Source organism: Cyanistes caeruleus, chromosome 11, assembly GCF_971803275.1.
Source record: "Cyanistes caeruleus chromosome 11, bCyaCae1.hap1.1, whole genome shotgun sequence".
NCBI classification, from domain to species: domain Eukaryota; kingdom Metazoa; phylum Chordata; class Aves; order Passeriformes; family Paridae; genus Cyanistes; species Cyanistes caeruleus.
In genome coordinates, this window is record NC_141711.1 from 9489452 (window position 1) to 9514421 (window position 24970).

Genomic DNA, 24970 nt, shown 5'->3' on the forward strand with positions numbered 1-24970 from the left:
CAGAATCTGGATATCATCATGCAATTATAAAATACAGCTGAGGAAATCAAGGCACATAAAGGGCAGGTGATTTGCCTGCGTGGGTGGTTGAGTTAGTCATATAATTCAACAGCACTTTTCTCCAGTGCTGCGTTTTAACTACTGTAGAAGCATAATTTCCTTTCCCCAGGATGCATCCTGGCTTCAGATTAGTCCTTTTTGACAAAGCTCCTGAGTTATCAGAATATTTGGAGCCTATCACAAACTTTCTATAAATTATCATGATGTGCCCTGATGCAATCCAGCTGTGGAGTTTGGATTTGTCGTGAGTCCCAAAAGTAATTGCATGGAAGGGGTGGTGGTGGAGGGGGTGTTGTGTTTTCCTTTGGGGAACAAGCTGTGTTGTATTTAGCACAAGGAAAGGAGCTCTTTAAGAAGCTGTGGCTGGGTGGGCAGTCAATCCCTGCTTATGTTTTTAGTATGAAGGTAAGTGAAGTACTTTTATGTGTGTGGTTTTTTTCTGTGCTGCTAGTGGGGTTTAGCAGGTCTGAGCTATATCTGTGCTCTTTCTGCCAATAGTCCTCAGGAAATCTCAGAAGTGATTGCTCCAGCTGGCTGGAATAAGCCTTCAGGTGCCATCACTTCCATCACTGTCCTTTAAACTGATGGGTAGCTCTGGTTAGAAACATGGAGGGGAATCAGTCTGTACAGTCCTGCTCTCTCTGTGATGGGGAACCTCTCATGCAGTCCTAGGGCATTGCATACTGCTGTCTGCCTCTGCAGTGTTGCAAACTCTTAGGCTCAAATGAAGAGGGCTGTCTGTTCTCATGAATTTATGATTATCCCAGCTTAACCCACTGGAAGAGCATGCGACAAAGGTAACTTCAAAAGACCCTCTGCAGCCCAGCTCCCACACTGCTCTTCAAGAATTTGGGGGGCAGGGGGAGAAGCTAGTTTAACTGTAGGCCTTTAACTCAAGTACCTCAGTTAGGATTCTCATCCCCCAGACTGCCCTAAAGTCATGGGTTTCTGCTTTTGGCCCTTCCTGCAGAAAACTGATTTTCTCCCTTGGTGCTCTCAGAGCTTTAGGAGGTTGCTTCAAGAAGATTCCCAAGTACCTTTGTGTTGAGCCGACTTTATTTCCACCAGGCACTGAAAAGGTTTCCAGACTCTGCTGCCCAGCCATGCCACACTTGCCTGGCAGCTCCCTAAATGGCAAATGCTTCTCAGATGTGAGCAGAGCACAGAGGGTGACGCTGCTGCCCCTTGGAAGGGTGCTAGGCTCTCCTACAACTGCTTTTCATGCAGGTAGGGACAGAAAAGCTGAACTGAAAAGCCAAGGTCCATATGGGTGCATTGAGATGGATATATTCTCTTGCTATTATAGCTGCCCTGTTCCACCTGAGTGGTGTGAGACATCAGCCTCTGAAACTGGAATTAGCTCATGCTATCCCAAGGAGAGTTTGGTCCCTAATATTTTTGATTATAGCAGATGTTGCACATAATACAATAGCTCTCACAAAGGGAGGCAGAGATGCAGAATGAGACCTACCAGATAGCTAATAAAAGACCTCATGAAGAACAAAAAAAAGCTGCTAGTGATTGCAGAGATATGTTGCCCCCAGGAAATTAAAAACACAGATGCCGTGGCATATGCAATAAGCATCTCCTTTGTGTCCATGTGAAAGTGCTGAAACCTCTGGACTATTATGAAATTGAAAAGACGCTTTTAAGTCTTCCCCATACACTTCAGCTGCTTGCAAGTGGTAGTGAAGAAAATGAAGTAGATCATTCTGGCTTCTGTGCAACTTTATTTACCAGGGAACCCACCTTCAGGATAAACACACGCATCAGTGCACGCACCTGCGTGGGGCTGTCAGGCAGCTGCCGCTCGGTGAAGGGAAGAGGCGCCAGGCTACAGCTGTAACGAGAATGTAGAACGGGAGCAGTGTGCTCTCCGTGTCTTTCCCGGCCATGTATCTGTCCAACGCCAGCCGGAGGTTTGGGACCCGCAGGGCGCCGGTGTGGGTCCGAGCCCGGCGCCTGCTTGCAGGCACGGCCCATCTTGTCTACGCAGACCCTCCCGGAGGAAAAATAGACAATATATACATATTGACACGATTTTTCTCCCCCTCCTTCCCCGAGTTTGCCGTTCCCCGCCCTCCGCGGCGGGGGGAGCGCACCTGCGCCGAGCGGCCGGGGCTGTGCGCAGGCGGGGGCGGGCAGCGCTCCCCGCCCGGCCCCGGCCCCGCCGCCGCATGCACCGCCCGGCCGCAGGAGCGCCGGGCAGCCCGGCCGTGCTCCGCAGCTCCCGCCGGCCCCCCGGGCCCCTCCAGCCACGCCGCTGCCCCGGGGGGCGGCAGCGCTGCCCCTGCCGCGATGCCGGGCTGGAGGAAGAGCCTCGCCCTGTGCCTGCAGCGGATGCAAGAGGACGGTGAGCGCGGCGGGGGGAAAGGAGAGCTGGAGCCGGTCTGAATTACCCTCCGCATCCCCTTTTCCTTTACTCTTTGGGGTGGTGGTAGTGGTGATGTGTGTCCCTCTGGGAGGGGCGCGATCCTCTTCTAGCGTGGATCTCCGCGGATGAAGGGACTGGAGGGGGGATGCTCTTCGTGCCCATAAACTTCACCGCAGCCGATCTTCCCCTCCATCCCCGGGCTTGCTTGTTTTCTGCTTTTGGGTTTTTGTCTTCTTCAAGTGGTGGAGGCAAACCTGAGCGCGAGGTGGCTGCGCGGTCCTTTTTGGATATTTGGAGGGGCTTGCAGTATCTGAGCCCCAACTTTCTAAAGCTACTGGTGATGCTGTTTTCAGCTGGTAATTTTTCCCAGTGCCAACTCCACCTGGGGAATAAAAGGTTTCCAAATTGTACAGAGGACGTGTCACGGTAATCTGATTCCCATTGTGCCGCTCACTGTTGCTCACAGTGACTGTGAATTATTTTGTTTACATGCTCAAGAGTGTGATGTTAAATAAATGCTGGACCCGCGGCTCATAAAAGTCGTGAGAAGACATCCACAAGGTGGCACAGCATAAGGGAGGTTTAAACATTGCACTTCGGCTCCTGCCTTTGTAGATGAAAAGGGATGAGAGTGGAGTGGGGAAAGTTTATGTCTCTGAAATGAAGTGCATTTCTCCTGTGCTCTCAATGGGACTCAGGACAGCAGGAGCTGATCCGGGATAGGCAGGAATGTGTGTTTTATGAAACTCTGCTGCTTTGGTGCAAAGTAGCTAATGGCAGGCTTTTCCTTTGGACCCCTTCCCAGGCTACCTCTCTAGACTGTTCTACTCTGTAAACAGACTTAAATATATGAAGTAGCACTGTTACAGCATTTTGTATGAGTAATGCAAGAATCGTGGAATTCTCTGAACCTGCTGGTTAATAAGAACAGAGAGAAATTGTGCTGTTAGATCCCCTGCGAGGTGTTAGGACAGAGTCATCAAGCTGCTGTGCCTTTCTGATGCTGATTCCTGGCTCCCACTGCTTTGGGAGAACACCAGTTTCTGCTGCTGGATTGCTCTAGCACCATGGCTTCCTCTTGGAGCCTCCATTCACCTGAGATAGAGCTATTAAAAATCTTGTCCTGTAGAAGAGTGAATCAATCCCCTGCTCAATGCACTGAGACCTGTTGGCATGAATTCAGCCCTGTTATGGTGCAGTGCTTTGTAACACTGCCTTGCTGCAGCTGGCACAGATGCTTTTGCACCATTGGATTGGGGTGGCTTTGGGAACTTTATTAAACATTCACAGCAGGGACCTCTTGATGTACAGCTGTACTGGGTCAGTGTTTGCTGCGTTACTTTCTCTGACTTCATACATGTATGTACTGGCTCTTGTCTCTGGCTCTATGTAATGCCTTTCCTTCTCATCCCCCTTCCCTCTGACTTCAGTCCCAGCACTGCAGTGAGTCTGTGGCTGGTGTGCATCCCTTTGAGTACACTGCATTTATTTCTGTGGGTGGTTCAAAGAGTAGTCAGTCTTAGGAAGGTGCCATTTAATTGCAGAATGGCTTATCGGGATGGATAAATCTTGGAGGTTTGAGCTGATATGCTGTGTAGAGGAGGATTAGCTGAGCTTGTAGGGAACTTCTTTCCCTTTTCCATAAGGCAGCTGGTTTGATGGTTGTGTTATAGCATATAACTCTGCAGGGGCAGCAGAGGAAGTATTTGGTAATGTTTTTGTAGCACTGCAGTGTTAACAGGTATGTCAGAGAAGGTTTTGTTTCATGATGTGTCCCTGTCTGTACCAGGAGGATTGGAACTAGATAAACTTCAAGGTTCCTTCCAGCACAAACCATTCTATAACAACACTGTAAGAAATGTCTGCACTGTTCAGATTTTGATTTTGCAAATCAACCTCCAACCAGTCTATGAAGAAATATTGACTTCTGTGTTTCTTTATTCAGAGCAAGTTATGTCTGCCATGTTGGCATCTCTATGTGGTTGTGATAGGTTTGGGGGTTCTTTTATGCCCAAGCTGGGGAGCTTTTCCCCCAGGCATGTGTACTTTGGCCCATCAATTTGTTCACTTCCTCTGAGGACCACAGTACTTAAGCTTCCAAAAGAAACGTCCTGGCGTTCAGCAGGACCACAATTGTAATTAGAAGAGTGGTGTATTTTGGTTACTGAATATTAATGTGATGAGCATCTCTTGCAATTTGCAGCCATTCAGAGATGGATTGGAAGCTTCATTAATCACGGTTGGTAGAAAAGGTCAGCCATGGTAAATCATATAGGGAAATGTAAGATATACACAAACTGTGCTGAACTATGATTGCCATCTCAAAATACCACCCACAGTGAGTCTCTTTATGCATGTTTTGCCTTAAAATTTCTGTCTCCTGGAAGATGGGAGTGACTTCTGGCCAGCATGCAGAAATGCTTCATTATATAATGTGTTGGTTTTCTCCACCACAGAGGCTTGTATGTGGGATGTCCTACTGCTTATTCTGTTTCATGCAAGGAAAAAAGGAATTGATGTCAATGACTTTGAAAGATTTGGTGGAAAATGTGTTTCCTTCAGCCTGCATTGATAACAGACCCGTTACTCCAAAATCATGGGGTTGATCAGCTTCTCCCTGCATTACTGTGGGGTTGTCTCAGACCTAAAAGAAGAGGTTAAAGCGTATGATCTGGCCTTCTGTCCCTCACTGTGTGTGCAGAGCTGTGTGGACAGATCTTCTGCTGATTTCTCTCCCTGACAACTCATCCTCTTTTGAAACAGTGATGAGAACTATTTGGCCATGCCAGACCCTTTTCCATCCCAGTTTCTGCCCCTCATGTTGCTGTCCTTTATGCGAGGACAGCAGGATTTGAATTGTGTTCTTGCTGCTCCAAAGTTTTCAGTAGCAGAAGAAGCAAAGGCTAATTTCTGCTTTGGTAGCAAGAATGTATGTGGGCAGGTGGGAAAGTCTGTGTTTTTGGCACATCTGAGTGGATGTGGAAACTGTGTGTCTAGGAAGGATAAACTGTATCTGCAGACTGAGAAGTGGAGATACTTTTATCCAAACTGATGAAAGAGTGTTAGCTAGATGCATAGGACTTGTGTAAGATGGGCCAAGGTTGTGGGCAGACACCCTTTGCTTAACCTGAGATGTTTTTCAGCTTCTAGGGGGAGGGAATACAGAGTTTGAGTGTAAATTTAGGTTGTTGATACAATTCCCCTTCCTCTCCCAGATGGTTTTCCTTGAGTAAAAGCAGAAAATTTGACTCTCACCTTTAAAACTCCAATATGATGCCTTATAAAAATCCAAACCAAACCCTACGAAAGACTGAGGTAATGGGATTATAAAACGTGAAGTGAGTTATCCAACCCTTGCTTGAATCATGAGGCAGGTGGAAAGGGGGGAAAGGGACAAGTCAGACCTGCTTCAAAAAGTGACAATATAGCAGGGTTATGTTGCTGCTATTTGCTTCTTTCCCTTGTATACAGCTCCTTGCTCGTTACCTTGGAAACAGCTGTAGGAGCATATAGGGGCATTTTGCTGCTGTGCAGCCACGGGCAGAGGTGTCCTGTGGTGTGTGGAAAGGAAGATCTTTCATGGTGCAGGTTGATTTTCAGGATGAGGTCAACAAAGTAAAAACCCATTGCAAGATCCCCCTTTCTTGGCTGCCCTGTCTTGCTGCAGGTACAGTTTGGCAGGAGTGGGACCCTGGGGAAAATTTAGCAGGGGGGTGGATTTTCATGGTGTTGGCAGAGCTATTTAAATTTTTATAATAGGAAGGTAAAAATATCTCAACAGTCTGTTTTGAGGAGGCTTAAAACAGCTGGGCTATGGGCATCAGGTTTTTATTCAGTCCTCAGAACAATGTGCTGGGATGTTTTGCTCAATAGCTCTGAAACTTATGTCCATGACAAGAAATGGGATTCTTCTTTACATTTTCACACACAGCAGGGAGAAACCTCCCACTAAGATGGAAATTTGCTGGGTTTGCATGATTAGCAGAAAGTAACATCTTTCAATGGGTTCCATGTTGTCTGTGATATGCATGTGATGTGTAGAATAACTAAAATAGAATAACTGCTAAAAATAATGTAAATTGTCTTTTGTTCTCTTACCTATAAACATTTTGATCTTGCAAATGGTGCAGTGTGCATAATTTTAAATCAGTTGAACTATTCTGCTGTTTAAAATATAGTGTTTTTTCTTATGCTTGACACATCAGAAGTGATTTAGTCATTTGGAAAGGTTTCTTGGTTTTTATCAGGTTGTCTTAGGACCATCTTTCAGTGCCAGGCTGAGTCTGTTCTGTTTTAATACATTGCTTTATGGAGTCCTTTTGTCCAAACCTACGATGACATGACCTATTATACTGGCACTTAATTTTCAGTAAAGAAATTCAGCTGTGTAGCTGTCACTTAAGTAGTGTGCAGTTGAAATGTTACAGCTGAAGGGTTGTTACATCTGTCCACTGTATGTGGTGCATTAATTTATTTCTGCATGTGATACTCTTGCTTTACAGTGTGTCCAAGCTTTATCAGAGATGAGGACTTGCTCACACAGAGCTCAGTAATTTATGGGCTGCTGTATGTTGTTAATACTCATTATACAGACCGCTGCTTTTAAACAAAATGTAAAAATAGAGGTTCTGACCCTCCAATGAAGTGTGGTGGGGAATTAGGATTGCATGAAGGCTGTGGTGGTAATGCTTAAGGGATAATGCTCACTTATCAACCTGACTGAACGCTGGAGCAAATCCTGCTAGACTTTGATGGGGTCTTTTTTCGCTCATTAATATGTTGATGGGGATTTGGCACCCATTGAGTGAGTAGTAACTGCACCCAAGCCCTGCTCCCCTCCTTGCTGGCTGTGGTCTGAGTTTGGGCTGCTGCTTTTGATCCTGTGCTTCAGCAGTCAGAAAACTTAGTTCTGATTGAGAAGTCCTGCACAGCTTGGGGATGAGGCCGCAAAGGTTTTATGGAATGACTCCATAGCCTCATTGAAATTTGATTAAAGACAAAGATTGATTATTATTTTGCTTTTTGAAGTGATCTGCCAGATTTTACAACCTGAATGTGCTCCCATATCGGCAAACTTTGGCTTTATGAAGCTGCACAGATATGGTGTCTTTTGCTCTCTTGTTTACGTTATCACTCTATGGGGATCCTTGTGAAAAAGTTTTATTAGCAGTATTGAGTGATGATGCTCAGTGCTGACAAAAGCATCAGCTGCAGTGGTTTGGCATATTTTTCCTTTAAAGCTGCCAAGGTTGGAAAGTGTAGGGGGAAACCTTTCAGGATGCTGAAGACCTTGATGGAAACAATGAATTGTGGTAACCAGGAAAATTTCAGAGTGAGAAGAATTGCCAGATCTGTCTGGAATCAGGCCATGCTTGATGTCCTCCAAACCTGTTGGTGTTTCTATGGATTCATGCCAAGTGCAGTGGAAAAACACGTGGGCAATTCCCAAGAAATGGATGTGGTCTTTGAAACTGTTCCAGTCTTGAGCTGTGATTGCAGCTACTGACCCAGAGATCTTCTGATGCTCTGGGTTGCACTAGGAGGAAGATGGCTGAGGTTAAACCAAGATGTGTGGCCAGTCTGAGGTGAATGTTGTGGTGCCTTTTTAATTTCTTTTTGTCTCGTCTAAGTAGACACAAGTGGCAGAGCTGCTCAGGGGTAGGCAAAAGAAGGCTGCCCACCAGGGCATGAGCTCTGTGCCAGGTTCACTTTCTATGGTTAGGGCTGTGTAGGCCTTGCTACGAGTGTCCCATTTTACTGACTGCTTCGTTAATTATCAGACTTCATGATAATGAATAAAAGCCTTTATTTTGAAAATGAAGTGAATGTCGAGGTATAAATATAGTAGAATAATTAATAGGGCAAGAATGCTATTGAAATTAACACTTTGTAGACAAGCCTCAAGACAGTGAATCAGGCATTTCTGGAGCACTGGATCACATAAATGGATGCATTTCTTTCAAATGCCAGACTTAACCCTTGACATTCACGGCAGTGATCTATCCACAGAAGGCTTAGATTTTCTAGAGAAAATCTCTCTTGTCTAGAGGAAGGTGAAAACTTTTTTCCCATGATGGTGTCTTTTCCCAGAAAGGCCATGTCTCATGTTCCAGTGAATGTTGATGATGGTCCCATGTGTATGGGAACTGCTCCTGCATTCATGTCTGGTACCAAGGCAGTCATACATTATAAATATCTGTTTGTGTCCCTGAAACGATTATAGCTACTGTGTACTGACACTGGTGTAACTAGGAGTGGAACATGGGCAGCATTTGACTGAGAAAATAGATCCCATGCTGGTGGTCTCTGTTGGAAATGGGAGCATCTCTTCTGCAGTGCTTAGCCTGGATGAACCATGCAGTGGAATGCAACATTCCCTCTTGGAAATGTCTGCGTTCTGTTCAGTTATTCTTTGCCTTGCTGTGTGCTCTGTCCATTGACAGAAAAATGTAATGAAACTTTCCATTTAAAATTCAAGTAGAATTTTTATTCAGCCTGCTTGTCTTGTCAAAAGAATGAATTACCTTTTTATTTTCTCCAATTTTACTCCCCCTCTTTGGAAAATAAAGGAACTTGAATAAGCTTGTAAAATTTATTTGTTTTAGCAATTATGGTGATTTCCCTGTTACTGACTTGCTCTCATTAATGTTAGATGAACTTGACATCAACTAAATACTGGCTTTCACTTTTCAACCAAAACTATTTTCTGGCTTAAGCAAAATTGGCTAATTTCACTGTCAGTGATTTCCACTGAGAAATTAGTTGGAAGATTTTTGAAAGATATCCAAACAGATTCAGGTATGTGGCATCAAGACCACACTGCATTTAAGGAGAAAGGGGGTGATCATGGCATTTGAGCTCAAGGAAATACAGTGCATTAGAACAGGGTTAGCATGCCATTTGTAGCAACAGTCTGCTTGGTGGTCTCGGCTTTGTGGCTTTCTGAACCCTAACCCTAGGTGTAACCCTAACCCTAGGTGGAGCAGTGAAAGGAGCTTAGAGCTGTGTTGGTAGCCAAATAGAAAGATATGGTGAGAGCTATTTTTTGGCAGTTTTCTTTTTGGTTTGGCAGGTCTATTGTAGCTGCACAGTGCTTGGAGGTCTGGGCTTTGTAGTTTTCTGAACCCTATCCCTAGGTGCAACCCTAACCCTAGGTTGAGACCTTAAAGGCACCTTGGGCCTAGTCTGGTGCCCTGTTGTAAGGTATGGATGGAGCTATGTTATGACAGATTTGTATTCCCCTTGGCATGCCATTTGTAGCTGCTGTGTGCTTGGAGCTCTGGGCTTTGTAGTTTTCTGAACCCTAACTCTAGGCTTAACCCTAATCCTACCTGTGCTACTGGAAGGTACTTTGGGGTTAGATCCATGCCTTATCCACAATAAGTGGAGGTGATAGGGACCCTCCTAGCTAAGCTGGTGTGTCTTGACAAATAGAAACATCTTTCTGTGGCTTCAAGGTAAATTCAGTGCTAGATTCTTCAAGTTGTCTATGAAGTGACGCAATGTTTTGTTTAATAACTTAATTTCAGCTGTGAACAAAGCACTACAGAGGTTTTGTTTTACAATTATATTAACACTGGCTGCTGATTTGTTGCCAGTCAGAGGCTTTTCATGGTATATATTTGGATTATAGGTGTTGTTGTCTTTTCTTTTACATGTGATGCTGTTAGTCATCCTGGTGACGCCTCATTCATCTGTACAAAGAAATGAAATTCCCTGCTCACCTTTGATTATTGTCTCATACAGCCCAAGAGGGGATCTGCTACTTCTACAAAGCCTGAGAGATCTCACTTGGTCTCATGGGATGGAGCTGAGATTAGGCACTGGACATTTTTCCTTCTGTCTTTAATTTATAAGAAATTCAAATCTCTTCTCTGTTCTCAAGGCTAAGTTGAGTTGAATGTACAGAGTCTGTACACAGAGGAGTTCAGTGTTATCTTTGGTACCAGTTTGATGGGAGCAGTAACCACAGGAGCAGGGTGTTGATTGTAGAGTTGGGGGTGGAGGGCTTGTCCTCATTTGCATCCCCTTGCAGCTGAGGCCTTGAAGATTTAGCAACAAATGAGATGCAAAGAAACAAGGAGAAAAATAAGATAATAAGGAAAACTGTCAGGCAGCATGACAGTTCTGCAGAAATTAGTGATGCTAAGTTTCTGTCTTTTTACTTTGGTACCAGTGTGCTTTTCTGGTTCAGTTTTCCTATGTGTGTTCAGGAAATGATGATGTTTCCAGGATTGGGGACTCCCTCATTAGAACTCTCTTGCCCAGATCCATAGCTTCTGGTTATTTGAAGTCAGGGGAAATTCTCTGGGGCTGTCAGAGTGGGATGAATTTAGTGAAGAGCTGGGAGGATATGTTAGTATTCAAAGCAGCTTTTCTCAGGGCTATGTGTTAATCCTGAAGAGAGGGCACTGTTGGGAGTGAATATTTTGTTTCCAGATTAAATGTTCTTTTGTTTTCTTTCATCTTGAAATAGGAGGCAGTCAGTCTCAACACTGTACATGCAGTCATGTCTGTAAAAGCATCCTCACAAAACTTCCCCTTTGAGATTAGAGGCCAGGCAGATCTGTGTGAGGTGGGGTGCTGCTGCCTCACTCTTCTTCCCCTTGGGAGCGTCATCTTTTCAACCTTCCTCCATCTTTGGTTCTCCTCTTCACGTTGTGGAGGTTCCTCCTCAGCTGGGAGGTAGCTGCAGGTAAAATGCTTGAGCTCTGTCCCCACAGGGTGCTGAGCCTGGTGCGCTGCCTCCAAGTGGTTTCAAACAAAAGCAAAGTTCAGGCATGCTGCAAATCCCATGGCAGGCATTTAGATGAGCTATTGATGCTGTGAGCGTGCTCCAGTCCTCTGGCCATGCTTTGCTACTCCAGAATCTTTCACGGACTTTGCATCCTGTCCAAAGACCTTGTGCAGTGGCACCTGGCTGCATGAAATAGCTGCAATATTCCCCAACAGATGAGGCTGCAACCCTGTGGTGACTGCAGCAATTCCAGCGTGGCTGGCACTCACTAATGAGTTGGTTGGTATTGGGGATTGAGCCACAGGCCTTTTGTTCCTGTGCCTGTGTTCCTGACTGATCACAGGGCTTGCAGCAAAATAGTTTTATCATTTAGTTTCTCAGAGGGATGGGGTATTTTCTCTGTCATTTGAGATTAGTGGGACTGAGGGGTTATGTGCCACTCTGAAAACCTCTGCATGCCACTGTCTTCATGTCTGCAGAGCATGAATAATGACTACACTTTAAAAGGTTTTGATGCTCAGATCAAAATGGATATGGAAGTGCAATTACTAGGTGTAACTTCATGGCTGTCTTCCTCTGCTTAGTATCTTCATATTCATAATTATATCAATTGTGCCAAATATTTGAACAAAAATGAGGTAGAAAATGTCATTCTCGCACAAGGTTGCAAATCTGCTGCAAGGACTGGGCAGAACAAGAAGTTCTGTTGATGTGGATAAGAATTTCTCCCTACAGTAATGAACTGTGCTGTGAGTTTACCAGCTATCTAATCTAGTTTCCATCCGTTACACCAAGTGATAATCCTCTAGCAAATTAGGTGCTGTTAGCAGCATTTCTGTCAGCCTGGCTCTGGCTGCACATCTAGGCAACCTGCCTTTGAGGAATTTCAAAATTTGCCCTAGTCAGTCATGCTGCTTCCTCAGCCTCTGGAGACTGCATTTCACATGTAACACAAAGCTGAACTGTCTTGCTTCTTTAATTGTATTTATTCTACTTTCTCTCCACCCACCACCTGCCAAGGCTGTTTTGCCATGTCTAGAGATGGCTTCTGGGTTGTTTCCTTGGAATATCCATTGTAATTGGCTTTTTGGTGTATCCTGTCCTACTTTAATATAATTCCTTCGCTGTTACTGTGCGCATACAGGGACTTGTTAGTAAGTGGGCGAGGGATCAGAAAGCAAAATGTGTCCAAACCAAGCTGGGACGCTGCTTTCTCAAGGGTTTGCTGGCTGCAGGATGTCCTTGCCTGGGGATGGGCTGTACAGCACTGCCTGCCTTTGTCTCCAGAGCTCTGTGGTGAGCCCCGTGCTGCTGTGGCAGCTGGCCCTCCCCTGCTCTTGGGGCTGCCCCTTGCCAAGGGTCCTGTTCTGCCTGGAGAGATTCAGTGCCAGGCAGCACTGCAGCCAAGGCCATCCAGTTTCTATCTCTGAATGATGAAGAGGGAGAAGATGGCTTTTGGCCAGGGAGCGCCATCCTCTGCCCATCTGCTCCCCTGACTGCTGCTTGGAGCAGCTGCTTGTCTCCAGGGGCTCCTGGGCAAGGCAAGGGGGTGCAGACTCCTGACTACTTCACTGTCTCACCACTGACATACTCAGTGAGTTTGAGTCCTTGGGGTGCCATTTTTCTGTGCTTCTCTTTTGTGCAAATTCATGCCATGATTTCTAATTGCAAGCTGCATCGGTAGTTCTTGTTTTCAGTGCTGTGCTGGAGAACACAGAGGTGGCAGTGAGGGACAGGGACTGGAGGAGTGCAGAGTGAGGGGGCTTGTTTCACTGTTATCTCCCTCTGCAGCTGTGAGCTTCTTACAGAAATCCATCTCCAGCACAGCTGGCTGTGGGCTGGAGGTGCTGCTCAGCAGTGCGCAGGGAGGGCAGTGCTGAATTGCTCTGCAGGCAGATCCCTCCTGCTCAGGTGTGATCAGTGTGCTGGCAGAGCCCCCATGGAGGAGGGGGGCCTGTTCAGCTCCCTGTAAAGCAAAACCACTGACAAAGCAGCCCTTGCTCTGGAGGAGCAGGTGATGATGGCAGCCTCTGCAGCTTTAAAAGAGCTGAGGAATTCCCTATGTATATGACCATGTGCATGTTTTCTAACGTGACTCTAACTCTAGAGGGGATTTGCTCTAAAGCAAATTTCACAGCCCCTCAGTATAGTAGGATAATGTAATATTTTTGTTAGCTGTGGCCCTGTACAGTGAGGTAGTCCAGCATTTGACCTGTTAAACTTCAACACCAAGTAAGTGACAGCCAGGAAGACACCCCTAAAGTTGTGACAGCTTTTCAAACTCATGTCTGGGCACTGCACTCCACTGCAAACTCTTCCCCATCTACAGCTTTTCTCATTCAGTTTCCTGCTGAAGCCCAGCAGATTTCCTGTGATGAGTCGCTGCTCTGAGCCAATGTGACAGTCGGTGTGTGACACCTATCTACCTGTCACCTCCTCAGCCTGCCACTAAGCAGCTGGGTGGGTTAGCCACTGGCAAGTTTTTAACTCATTTTGACACAATGAGTTAGTCAGGCTCACAAACTAGAGTTTGTGTTGGGAGGAAGAGTTGAAATAGACCTTATCAGACAACACACAAACATTGATTTGTGCTGTGGGAGTATTGCTGATAGTATTTTGGGGAGTATTATGTGAGTAAAGGAGCAGAGGTCCATGAAGAGATGTTTTTTTAATATATTTCCCTCTTTTTTATTCATAAAAACTTGAAGTTGAATCAAAAACAACAATTTGAAGATGGATATGAGGAGTAGGAAAACTAATTTATGGAGCCAAGTAAGGAAGAGGATGGAGGTACACTGTGCCATGACTGCATGGAGGTATTGGGAAGTGCAACTCTCCTCCAGTGTATAATATTCACACTTCAGTGCAAGAGGAGAGAGACACAAATCTACCCATCCTCCACAAAAAATCTTTGCAGGAGATATTTGTTTCCTACCAAGAGAATAAGCCCATCTTCCTGGCTGACTGTGGTGACCCAGCACTGCAAGGGACCTCTGGGGTCTGCGTTCCCTGTGAGTGAGATGTTAAAACACCAATCATCCAGGATAATACTGTTTCAGGAGCTCATTGATTTTTAGTGGAGGGAAGTGAGTTAAAATGATGAGTCACTGACCTATTCGAAAATGAACAACCTCCTCAGTGCCATTAGGAGCTGGTAATAGATCATCCTGGGCAAGAGCTGGTAAAAGGGGATTAAGGGGTCTCCTTGTGCCTGCTGTTGCTCTACATTGTGTGTGGCTGCTGTTTTGCTCAATATTTTTTTATGCGTAAAGAAGCAGCACACCATATACATAAAAAGCCAACAACTTCTAGTGAGTGTAATTGAAATTTAAGTTTAATCCTTATTAGTCCTGCTGTAATTGTTACAGGCAAGGAAAGGGTGTTGAGCCCTTGCTGAGGAGATGTGGCAGTGGTGGATAGTGCAGTTGGAGCTGGTGTAAAGCACCTCTCCAATTAGAGATCCCCTTGCATGGGGATATCTGAATTAAACAGTAGGGAATTTACCTGCAAGCTTTCTTCTTGGCAAACTTGTGCCTACCTTCTTTGAATCCCCTGCCCAGGCTGAGGAGCTGCTTGCTTGTTCTGGGTATTAGGTTGCCACAGGAGGTGTGGAGATGTGGAGAACTGAGGTCTGGTCTCCTTTGTAAAATACTCTGGGATTCACCTTTGAGAAGTGATGAACAAAATGTTAAATTTAATTTTAAAATTGAGTAATACTGTAATGGTTTTTTTTTTTCTTCTTGCACTGTAGACCAACATTGAGCCCATGGTTACTTGCTCTCTCACTATTTAAATGTCAGTCCCCATTTGATCACTTCTTTCCTATCTCTGGTACCTGCACAGGGTTTTAGTTTAATAAAGTGGAAGTCTGGTGCTGAAATATCTTCTCTGTTTTGTGCCAAGTCTTGACTTTGGGAGTTCAGTCAGTGTTGTGTGCAGATATGATCAATAAAGCTGCTAGTGATGTACTTTGCCATTAAGTTTTAGTTCATTGATTTAAGGAGTTACCAGGAACTAGGGGAATAATATGGTTAATTAAGTTAATTGGATTGTAAGGTCCACAGGGATTGTGCCTTTCTTCGTATTCTCTGAAGCACCTTGGACACCTCACTATAAAATCCAGACTATAAAATAATGGCTTTTTCTTTTCAGATGCTGGGAGTTCAAATTATTTAGTTGCTTTTAAACTACATGCATTTCAATGCAATGAATTTCTCCATGGACCATGGACTTACAGCTTTGTAGCCTTTGGCTTTTGAGGTCCAGGTAGAAATGGAGAAGTAGATTCTAATAGAATTTAGCTAAATAATCCCAAGGAATCTGGATCTTTGTATTTGTTTGCCAAGATGTCTTGGGAAGTTGTTACCCATGGTCTTAGCAAAAAGCCTATGGGGCAACTTCTAGTGTGTTTGTTTTATCTCTTGGACTTACAGCTAATTCTAATTATAGTCTTCTTGCCATCCAGTAAGATATATGAAGAAATAATACATCAGGCTCTAGATAGATCTATTCTTTAGCATCCATTTTTTAAGGAAAGTAAACAGATCTCCCCCTGTCTTAAATGGAAATTTATTCTGGGTATATGAAGTGAAGTCTTGCACAGAGGTATTCTTCTGCAGCTTTTATTTAATCTAATTTATAGCTTCTCTTCTTTTCCAAGGGAACTGGAGACTTAAACCTTCCATTATAGGTCTGTAATTTATGTTTTCAAAATTCAGTGATTGTTATCTCTCAGTGTTTTTACGAAGCTCTGCTGTGGAGGTGCTCAGATAAGGTTGTATATTAAGTATTGGCCAATTCGCTAGGAGCAAAACTGGGATTATAAATTATGGGAAACATTATTGTCATCATGAGCTGGTGCTTGTGTTAATGTCTTTAACTTCCTTTGAGGAGTTAGGGAAGATGAGCTGTAAAAAGACAGACTGGATGAAGCTGTTATGTGGTGGCTGGAAAACTATATTTGTCTTACTTGGATAGTGATGAATTGTCACTATCCACAAATACATTGAGTGAAATTCTCCTGGAATCTTTTGAGGGTCTTTTAAAAGTCAACCCACTTTTTGATAACCTCCTGAAGAGAAAGAGAGTATGCTCAGTGAATTTTTAAGATGGCAACAAGTCTAAAGATGTTACAAAAACACTGGTGAGGAGAGCATGGGCTTGATCTCTTGAAACATCCTCAGGAAAATTCTCTGATTTCCGTGACTTTATAGGAAAAGCAAGGTATGGGGGATGCATGAGGACTGCATTTGTTCCTTGTATAAATTAGAACTTTTTTTACTTAAAAAAAGGGGGATGGAGAAAGCACTTCCATGCTGCTTGGCGATGCAGCCATCAAGAGAAGAAAATTGTTGAAATTTGATTTACTTAGTAATTTGTTTTGTGACTGTACTTAAACTTTAAAGGTTTAAATGTAGACCTGAGCTATCTGCACCTTTTGTGCCACCCTTTTATTGAATGTTCTGTGATTGTTTTCCATGTTTACAGTTCCACAGGAACCAAGTACTCATCTGAATCTGGAATTTAAACACTTGGCTTTGGTGTGTGTGCTTTTTTTTTCAGGTTGGTGTTGGGTTTTTTTAATGAGAGGCTTTTTGGTGGGTGGTTCTTTTGGTGGTGGTTTTCGTGTGTTTTGGTATGTTTCTTTTTTCCCTCCAAAAGCTTAACAGATTTTAAAACGGGACATATCCCCAAATCCAGTTGTGAGAGCAACTTATCATATTTGTCCTCTTTGCTTGACTGTCATTTTTCTTACTGTTGTTTTTCAAAGTGAAACAAAGCATCATAAAAAATTCTGCTATATCCATAATGCTACCTGTGATGATATAAATATAAATGAGCCCTTTCCCCTCTTGCACCATCTATTTGTCTTGTCAGGAAAACATTTAATCCTAGCTCTTGCTCACCCTATTTGTGTGTGTTATTCTGCTGCAAATTGATACAAAGTTGTCTGTGTAAAATTAATTTTGATGCGAGAAATTTGGTTTTCAGTGGTTTTTTTTTTTTGTTACTAAATACAAAGCAAAGATTTTGTGTGGCTTTTCTTTGTCCTTAGAGTAAAAACCCCCACATTTTTACAAAAATACCTTCCTTGTAGAAGTGCCAACATGATTTTTCCAGTAGTAATTGCTGTATGTGGTTGGTACAAAATCAGAACTACTGAAGAAATACCTGCCCCGATAGTAACTGAACTACGTGAGGATGGCTTTTCTGATGCATCCAAGTGTTGCATGGTTTGAAGGAGGAATTAATGTTATGTGTTTGTGGTCATTTGTATGGCTGGTTCTTTTTCCCCTCTATGTGGATGTGTGTTTTAAAATCTTGCCTGCAGACATCTGTGTTTGCAGAAACAGATGTCAGTTGAATGAAAGACTGTCTTCTTGTCTGCTGTGCCTGATGTAGGAGTAATCTTACTGTCACCCATGCCAAATTTAATGGCAGCAGTGTGATTAGATAGAGGCCAATGAAGGTGCAAGAAGGGGAGTGAGCCCTGCTCTCTTTTGTGTGGTCATCCCTGTGGACAGGAGGATGCTGGTGTGTGTCTGCCAGGTGTTTCTGCAAATGCCTCTCCAGTTTCTCCCCCATCTTGCCTTGAATTCCCATTCTGCAGGGTTATTCCAGCTGCTACAAGAAGCTCATATAATAAGCTATTATATAAGCTTATATATATGTGTGTGTGTGTGAAACTAGGAGTGTCTGCTTTATCAGCTCTTCCCAATGTTAGTAAAACTCCTTTTCTTTTTAATTTTCAATGTCTGGTTTTTACAGGCTCTCAAGTTAGTTTAGAGAGCTTGTGGTATGTGTGGAGCTGAAGCTGGGCAAGGGGAAGCAATGCTCCTGGAGGAGAGGATGAGGACTTGCCCAGGGCTCCTCTGTGGACACAGAGTTTCCACATCTCTAAATTCCCTGGAATACAAATCTCTATGGTGTGGAACAAGGAACTTTTAGCAAAGTCTTCTGGTGTAAGTATTTTAGATCCTAAAGAATTGCATTATTCAGGCTGTGGTCTTTTACATGTGGAGCTGAACAGATCTGTTCCTTCTTCACAGCCTACAGAGTCTTCTGGGAGGCTGCTGCTTTTCTCTCTCTCAATAACTGATAGTGGGGTATATATAAAATTGTATATAATTATCACATTAAAGCATTCCTGTGAACAGCATAGGTGTTACCTGCCAGCTTTTCCCAGTGGTGCAGTGCTGGTGTGGGCACTGCATTAACTGTGTGAGTACTGCCAGATTTCAGATGAAATCCTGAAGTCCTCTCTCTCTGCCAACAGTGATGGCTGCCATCACAGTCTTTATCCCAAGGGACACAACAAGCATAAAAGTATCTCTGTTTTTACCACCCACACCCTGGAATGCCATTGCTGCTACAGATATCTGCATGCAATTGCTGTTCAAATGGCAGCATGGTCATGGACTGAGATGTCCTGAATTTCTCTAGCCTGCAGGAGGAGTTGTCACTGAAAAACTCACACTGTAATTCCAGAATGACAGTGCTTACCTGAATGTTGCAGATATTTGTGTGAGAGGGAGAAGAGACCACAGCAAACGAGATGAGCAGGAGTACTGGTGCTGATCATCTTGGCCAGGACCAGAAGCTGCACTAGGCAAAATGCCAGTTAGTGAGCAGTGAGGGAAATCCCAAGACATCTGGAGGAAGAGTGCTGAAGTGCTTCTGGAGGAGAAAGACTGACAGATGGACTTAAGGGCAATGCACTTGTAAGAACTCCTGAGCAGAGAGAAACTCAGAAGCTGAACCTGGTGGAGGGATGTGAGGTCAGATAGGGACCTTTGTTCTGTGAATCCCCTTACCTCCATCCTGAACACCTGCAGCAGGGAGCCTCTGTAAGCCATCATTTTACATTATCTATGTGCCTAGGCTGTTTCAGGCAAAGCACCAGAAATCCATTAAAAAAAAAGAACAGAAAAAAGGGAAATAAATAGTAAAGCACCTTCAAACTGCTCCAAGTGCTGCCTCTGCAGTGGATACAGTTTCCAGCAGCACAAATCACTGCATTGCAAAAAGCAGAGCAAACAGGGGAGCACCCGAGTACTAAAATAAACTCTGAAATGCAAGATAAATCCTTGCAAGCAGCTCAGCAACAGCTCATTTAGTTCTCAGGTTGGTGCTGTTTGGGTTTTGGTGGCTTTTAGGTTTTTTTGGTTTTGGGGAAGGATCATTTACTTCTTGGGTTCCTTTTTCATATTTCCCCAACACTACATTCTAGACAGATGGTTGGAGGCTCTCCTTGTTGGCAAGCTGCAAGTGAAAATGCTGTTGGATGGGAATTGTTTGCCTAACTTTGCCTGTGTGCCCCCATTCCTCATAGTGGAAGGGAAACCAGTGGTTTATCTCCTTTTGCCCCATCCAGATGCCTGGCACATGCATGGGCAGCATGTCTGCAGGGGCTGCTTCACCCTTTGGCTGTGAAGGGGAGCTGGGGTGACCACCTGGGGGGCAGACACCCTTCCTGCCAAGCACAGAGCTCTGGCCAGGTGTGGTTGGTAGTAAGTGATGGGTGGAACAAAAAGGCCCAAACCCTCTGTAAGACTGATGTGTTTTAATGAGGCAGGTGAAGACATCCAGGGAGGCTGGGTGTCCCCAGCCAGGAATGCCCTTTGCTGACTTTGAGGTAGGAAGGGATGGAACTAGAGATTTGAATAAAAGTGAAATTTGAGTTGTTCTTCAGTGGAGGCTGTGATTAGTGATTCAAATAGTCAATCCATTAAATCTTAACCTTTCTTATCAAGTCCTCAGAGATCTCACTTTCAAAGCAGAAGGTCTGTGATGGTGGCTAAGGGCAGAGAGAAAGGAAAGATGGAAACATGTGGTGTCCCAAGTTGGAACAGTGTCTTGGTAGATTGCCTCTTTCATCTTCGTTGGCCTACCCAAAAGACCAACTAGTTGGTGCAAGTCCCTGCTGTGCTGACTCTTACAGATCTTCATTTAGGGCAGTCCCTTCTGCCCATGTTTCCTCCAGCATGCTTCAGGCATCAGTTTAATAGAAATAAAAATTGATTAGTGTGGTCCCTAGTGAATCTTTCAGGGATTTGGCAGCAACTGCAAATAATGTGTGTGCAGCTGTTTAGTGAAGGGGTGGGGTGGCTGTTATTCCTCTTAAAAGCTGGTCAGTGCTATTCCTGGATATTGATCTGAGCTTCCTGGATAGAAGAGGAGCCAGCCCTATCCAAGGGCACATGGATGGCACTTCTCAAGGAGGCTGGGAAAACAGCTCATTATCTGGAACAAAAAAGTTTATTCTTGTCCCACCTTGTATTTTAACCTTTTTTCTCTAGCAACTGTTTAAACTACAGTCATGCTTATGGGTTTGGGTTATGGGAGTCCCCAGTATTTAGCACCTGGTGGAAGCTGTAAATGGCTCTGTGGCTGAACAGATCTAGCACATGTCAATGTCCTGTATTTGCTTAGGGGGAGCATACAGTGCATCTCCCAGTCATAATTCCCACTGCAGTGGATGAAGGCAGGATGCACCAAGGAGCTTTTCTTTAACTCATTCCAGTATGAGTTAACTCCCCAGGGAAATATATCTGAAAATGGACCCATCCATGAGGAGAAATAAGCTGTCATGTACCTGGCTGCTCCTGCATGGTCAGTAGTAGAAGTACCACAATTTTTGCTGCTGTGCTGGCTCTAACATGGAGCCTTTCCTCATGGATGCCCCATCAGTGGCCAGGATGCTGTGGTGCTGGACATGTTTCCTGGTAAGTGTTACAGGTAGGCTGGGCTATAGTGTTTCTGAGCTCACTGGTGGAGGTGCCCAGCTCTGCATGACTGGGGGACAATGCCCAGGGTTTTGGCATGTGTGTCCCAGTGCCTGCACCCAGCCCTGGGTTGGCTTGCCCTGCTGGGTGCATGTGTTGATGCTTGGTATTTATTAAGGGCTCCAGTCCTGTGCCACTGAATCCCTTCTGAAGGGATTAATGTGGGAGGAAGGGATGCCTCTGGGCTTGTGACTGAGATTTGTTGCTCTGAGCCAACAGCAGAAAAACCTCATTGTAACTGGAGGAAACAAGACTAGAATAGAATTTGCTAGCAGAGCATTCACTTTGCAGCCAAGATCAGCTGTTGAGGAAAGTGCAAGCCAAATGTCCCAGGATAAATGACCCAATAATGGACCTTGCTGAAGGGGCAGCAGCCTTGAAGGAACAGTGCTGGTGCTTCCCATCCTTAGTGTGGCATCGAAGCAGTTTTTCATTGCTGTTTGGTACCTCCTGCAGAAGACTGCAGCAAACTATTCCTTGCTATTCTCTTGGGGGTTTCATGACTGTTAATAATTAATTTCCCTCTTTTCAGGTTTTTTGGGTGTATGGTGGAGTTTTTTTTTAGCAAATCTCAGTCCCTTGCCACCTTAACATCCTGTCAAAGATTATTTAATAACATACAAATATCTTCACAGAACAGGGCTTCTGGCTTTTGGGTGATGACTGTATTAGCTGTGCTGCTGACAGCTCCTTGCATTTTGTAATGGGGGATCACTTAAACAATGAAATAAGCCCCTGGGGAAAGAAGTAGGAAGGCTGCTGTTTGATATTTAAGGCTTGATTGCACAAGGAGGGCATGAAAAAATCAAGCCCCTCGGGAAGGTGCTGGGCATGAGGCACATGCAGAAAAGGATGCACATGACAGCCTGGGTCATGTGCTGGCTGCCCCCATCTCATTGTTGGATGCCTTTGCAGTGACTGTGAGATGAACCCTGGGCGATGCTGTGGGAATGAAATTGCTGTGAATTGCAGCAGTCTGGTCCTCTGGTTGTGGCTTACCAGGATTTCCTGAGAGATTTGCTTTACCAGATCAGGCTTCTGGGGTGTTAAACGCAGTAACCCATGGTAGGTGGTATCTGAAATAGCTAATCCAGTTATGTCAAGATACATATTGTGTTCATCTGTTGAACCTTTGGACCACTGGGTGATGATCACTTCATACCAGAAAACATATTTCAGAATTAGTGAGTATTCAGAGGATGGAAGAAGAATTAATGACATGCTGAACCTTTTCTGATGTGAAAGAAAGAAAAGACAGGGAACCTACCCCAAAAAGGAGATAAATAAGAAAAGGTATCAGCAAATGTGTACCACAATGGCCAGTCTGGGGAAGAACAAATTGGAGTGTTCAGTTGTTCTAGTTTTGGTCCCTTGTTTCTGTTCTCGATGTCCTTGAGCTGAGATGTGACACTACACAGAGCTGCCACCAGCCTGTTGAGTGCAGTGCATCATCCCCTGCTATTTGGGGAGCTGTTTGCAGTAGCAGAGATGCTAAGAAATGGCATTGCTATATATGGCAACAGAGCATTTCTGTGTGCAGCATCATCTTTGTCTTTCCCCTTTTAATGATATCTGTAACGAGGAAGGATAGAACTTTTTGCTCCAAATAGGGAAGAAGGCCTGGATAGCTTCTTCCATCAGCAGCATGAGAGGCCTTCGTCCTTCAGAACCTAGTAAATCATCCATGAAAATCAGTGAAATGGCATCAGGTGATAGACATGGGACAGCAGGTCAAACCTGACCCCTGTGGCTGAAAGGTTCACACAGTGTTCAATCCATTAAACTGATCCATACCTGGGCCCATGTCTCATACATCCCTTAGATCAGCCACAGGCAGAAAACAACTTCTGTGCTTTGTTTTCCCTACTTAGGTAGGATTTTTTTTTTGCATGAAGTTAATTTAATCTCCTTCTAGGAGAGGAAAAGACAACAGGGTAAGTAAGGAGTGTGCTGCAAACCAGACATTATTGGGAATACCTTCCTAGGAGTGGCAGGTTTGTCATTACTGAGCCAGCTTCTGAGCCATGCTGTGTGTGGCTAAAAAGTGCATCATTGCTGCTGTCTTTCTGCACACCTGATCTTACATAGCATGGCCAGAGACAGAAATAACATTTTCCTGGTAAATTAATTAAAAAATTTCCAGGTACTAGCTTTACTGTAAATTATAAAATTAAAAAACTCATAGAAAGGTAAATATGGAAGCATGACTTCTGATGTAAATATGTGTGTGTAAATACTAGAATTTAGGCATTCATTATGTTTAAATTGAATTGAATCTACTCAGCATGCTGAGTCTAATTTCTAACATTGCTTGCTTTCCAGTATTTCTGAGGTGTCCTATTACCAACAAATTTTTCAAAGCAGTGGGATGCATCTTATAGGTTAGATGTGGAGAGCTGGAGAGATTTAAAATTTCCAGATTGCAAAGCTGTAACAGGACCAGATTTTTTGATGGTTTAGTAGACCATATGGCCTTCCTTGCACAGATGAGAGACCCCCTTTACAGCCAGAAGCTTTGCAGCTTCTGGGATTTTTGTGCAAGGAGGTTTTGCTGTTTTTATGATCTGGGGGCAGGTTTTGGCTGGCGTACTTTGAGGTGGTGTGGAAACTCATTCTTTTCTAAACTACTGTTCTCAGGCTGTGAGTTTTCTTTTGCTTTCCTACTACAGAGCTTTGGCTTGGAAATGTCTCCTCAATGAAATAAAAGGTGATCTTGAAACTTTATGGCAGGCTCATCATTTCTGAGAGTATGACTGCTATAATAGCCATCAAAGCACTAAGGAAACTGTGGCATCTTCACTTTAACTCCTACTAGTCACTGAACTGTAATCCTGGTTTTACAGTGGTATAAAAAGTATCATTAAGCTGATCATAAATCATCTGGCGTGCTGGGAAAGCTGTTAGGACCATTCTGGTCCTACAGAAGAGGTTCTTGGTTTGTGATGACAAGTTTAAATTCAGCTGTGAAAAAGATAACCCAGTGCAGTGCAAGCAAGATGTTGGTATTGGCTGGCAGGGGTCAGTCCTGGCAAATCTGGAGCTGAAAAGAAGCAATTTAATCAAAGTGGATGTGTTGATGAATCTTTGCTGGGCTTTGCTGTTTCTGGGTGTCTCTGGCATGATTTCTCACTTGGTAACTCAGCAGGTAAGGGGTAACTCACCTGGTGCTGCCTGCATGGAGCAGTGTGCTTCAGTGGCCACTTGATTTCTCCATGTACAAAACTGCATTTCTACCTTCCTATCACTCTGCTCTTGGTGCAGAGTAAGATGTTTCAGGTGCATGCTGAAGATGTGCAGAGTTCACCACATCTCCTGGAGCCACTGTTGCAGGACTGAGCAGTACTGTGCAGCTTGCCTGCAGCAGGACTCTCCTCTTATCTGCCACCTGTGTGACCCTGTTAGTACTGAAAATTTCAGTGCTAAAAGCTACCAATTGGACAAATGGTGTGTTCAAAGCTGGGAATTAATTTGAAGTAGATGATTTTATGGTCACAAATTCACAGCCTTTTTAAATTGTCTTAAATACCGGTGTTCTCCCTATTCAGCCCTCTGCTGAATAGGGGATGATTTGGGACCTCCAGCCTGTGTGCCTGGCCCAGAAATTACTGAATTCTGTTGGGCAAACATGTCTGAAGATCATGAATTAAGTAAATCATATGTGGATTAAAACAACATACCAAATCTAGGAGGTGGAGGAAAAAGAAGGTTTTGGGTTTTTTTTTCCTCACAGCTCAAGTCTATTAGACAGGGCTGTTGGAGTGCTAGACACTTGCTTTCATCCCAGAAGTTCATCTTTCTCTGTGTCAGAGTTACTCTGCTTCATCTAAAATGGGTCTTCAAATCGGTTTTTGCTAAATTGCTGCAAAATCCTGTGTGGATGCTCTTCAGTTGATTTAATCTTGGTTTATGTTGATTTAGTTTCTTGCCAACTTTTGCTAAATCCATTTGAGACAGAGTTAAATCAACTTATGAATGTCCTTGCAATTTAATTAAATCGACTGATGTAGCTAATGT

General features: G+C 44.1%; 1 protein-coding gene and 1 long non-coding RNA gene across 3 annotated transcripts in view; both read left to right on the forward strand.

Moving 5' to 3' along the window:
- The first annotated feature begins 666 nt into the window (after window positions 1-666).
- Window positions 667-1547, forward strand: LOC147650988 (uncharacterized). The gene is made up of 2 exons (XR_015275187.1): window positions 667-857; window positions 1031-1547. It is a non-coding gene; the product is annotated as an uncharacterized LOC147650988 (long non-coding RNA).
- A 724-nt stretch (window positions 1548-2271) lies between these two features.
- GRIP2 (glutamate receptor interacting protein 2) overlaps window positions 2272-24970 on the forward strand; it is a 252049-nt gene continuing 229350 nt past the window's right edge. For both annotated transcript variants that reach the window (XM_086846920.1, XM_086846921.1), the window contains exon 1: window positions 2272-2413. In XM_086846920.1, the coding sequence (XP_086703046.1) occupies window positions 2359-2413 (55 nt within the window). In that variant the 5' untranslated portion in view covers window positions 2272-2358. The remainder of the gene's footprint in view (window positions 2414-24970) is intronic.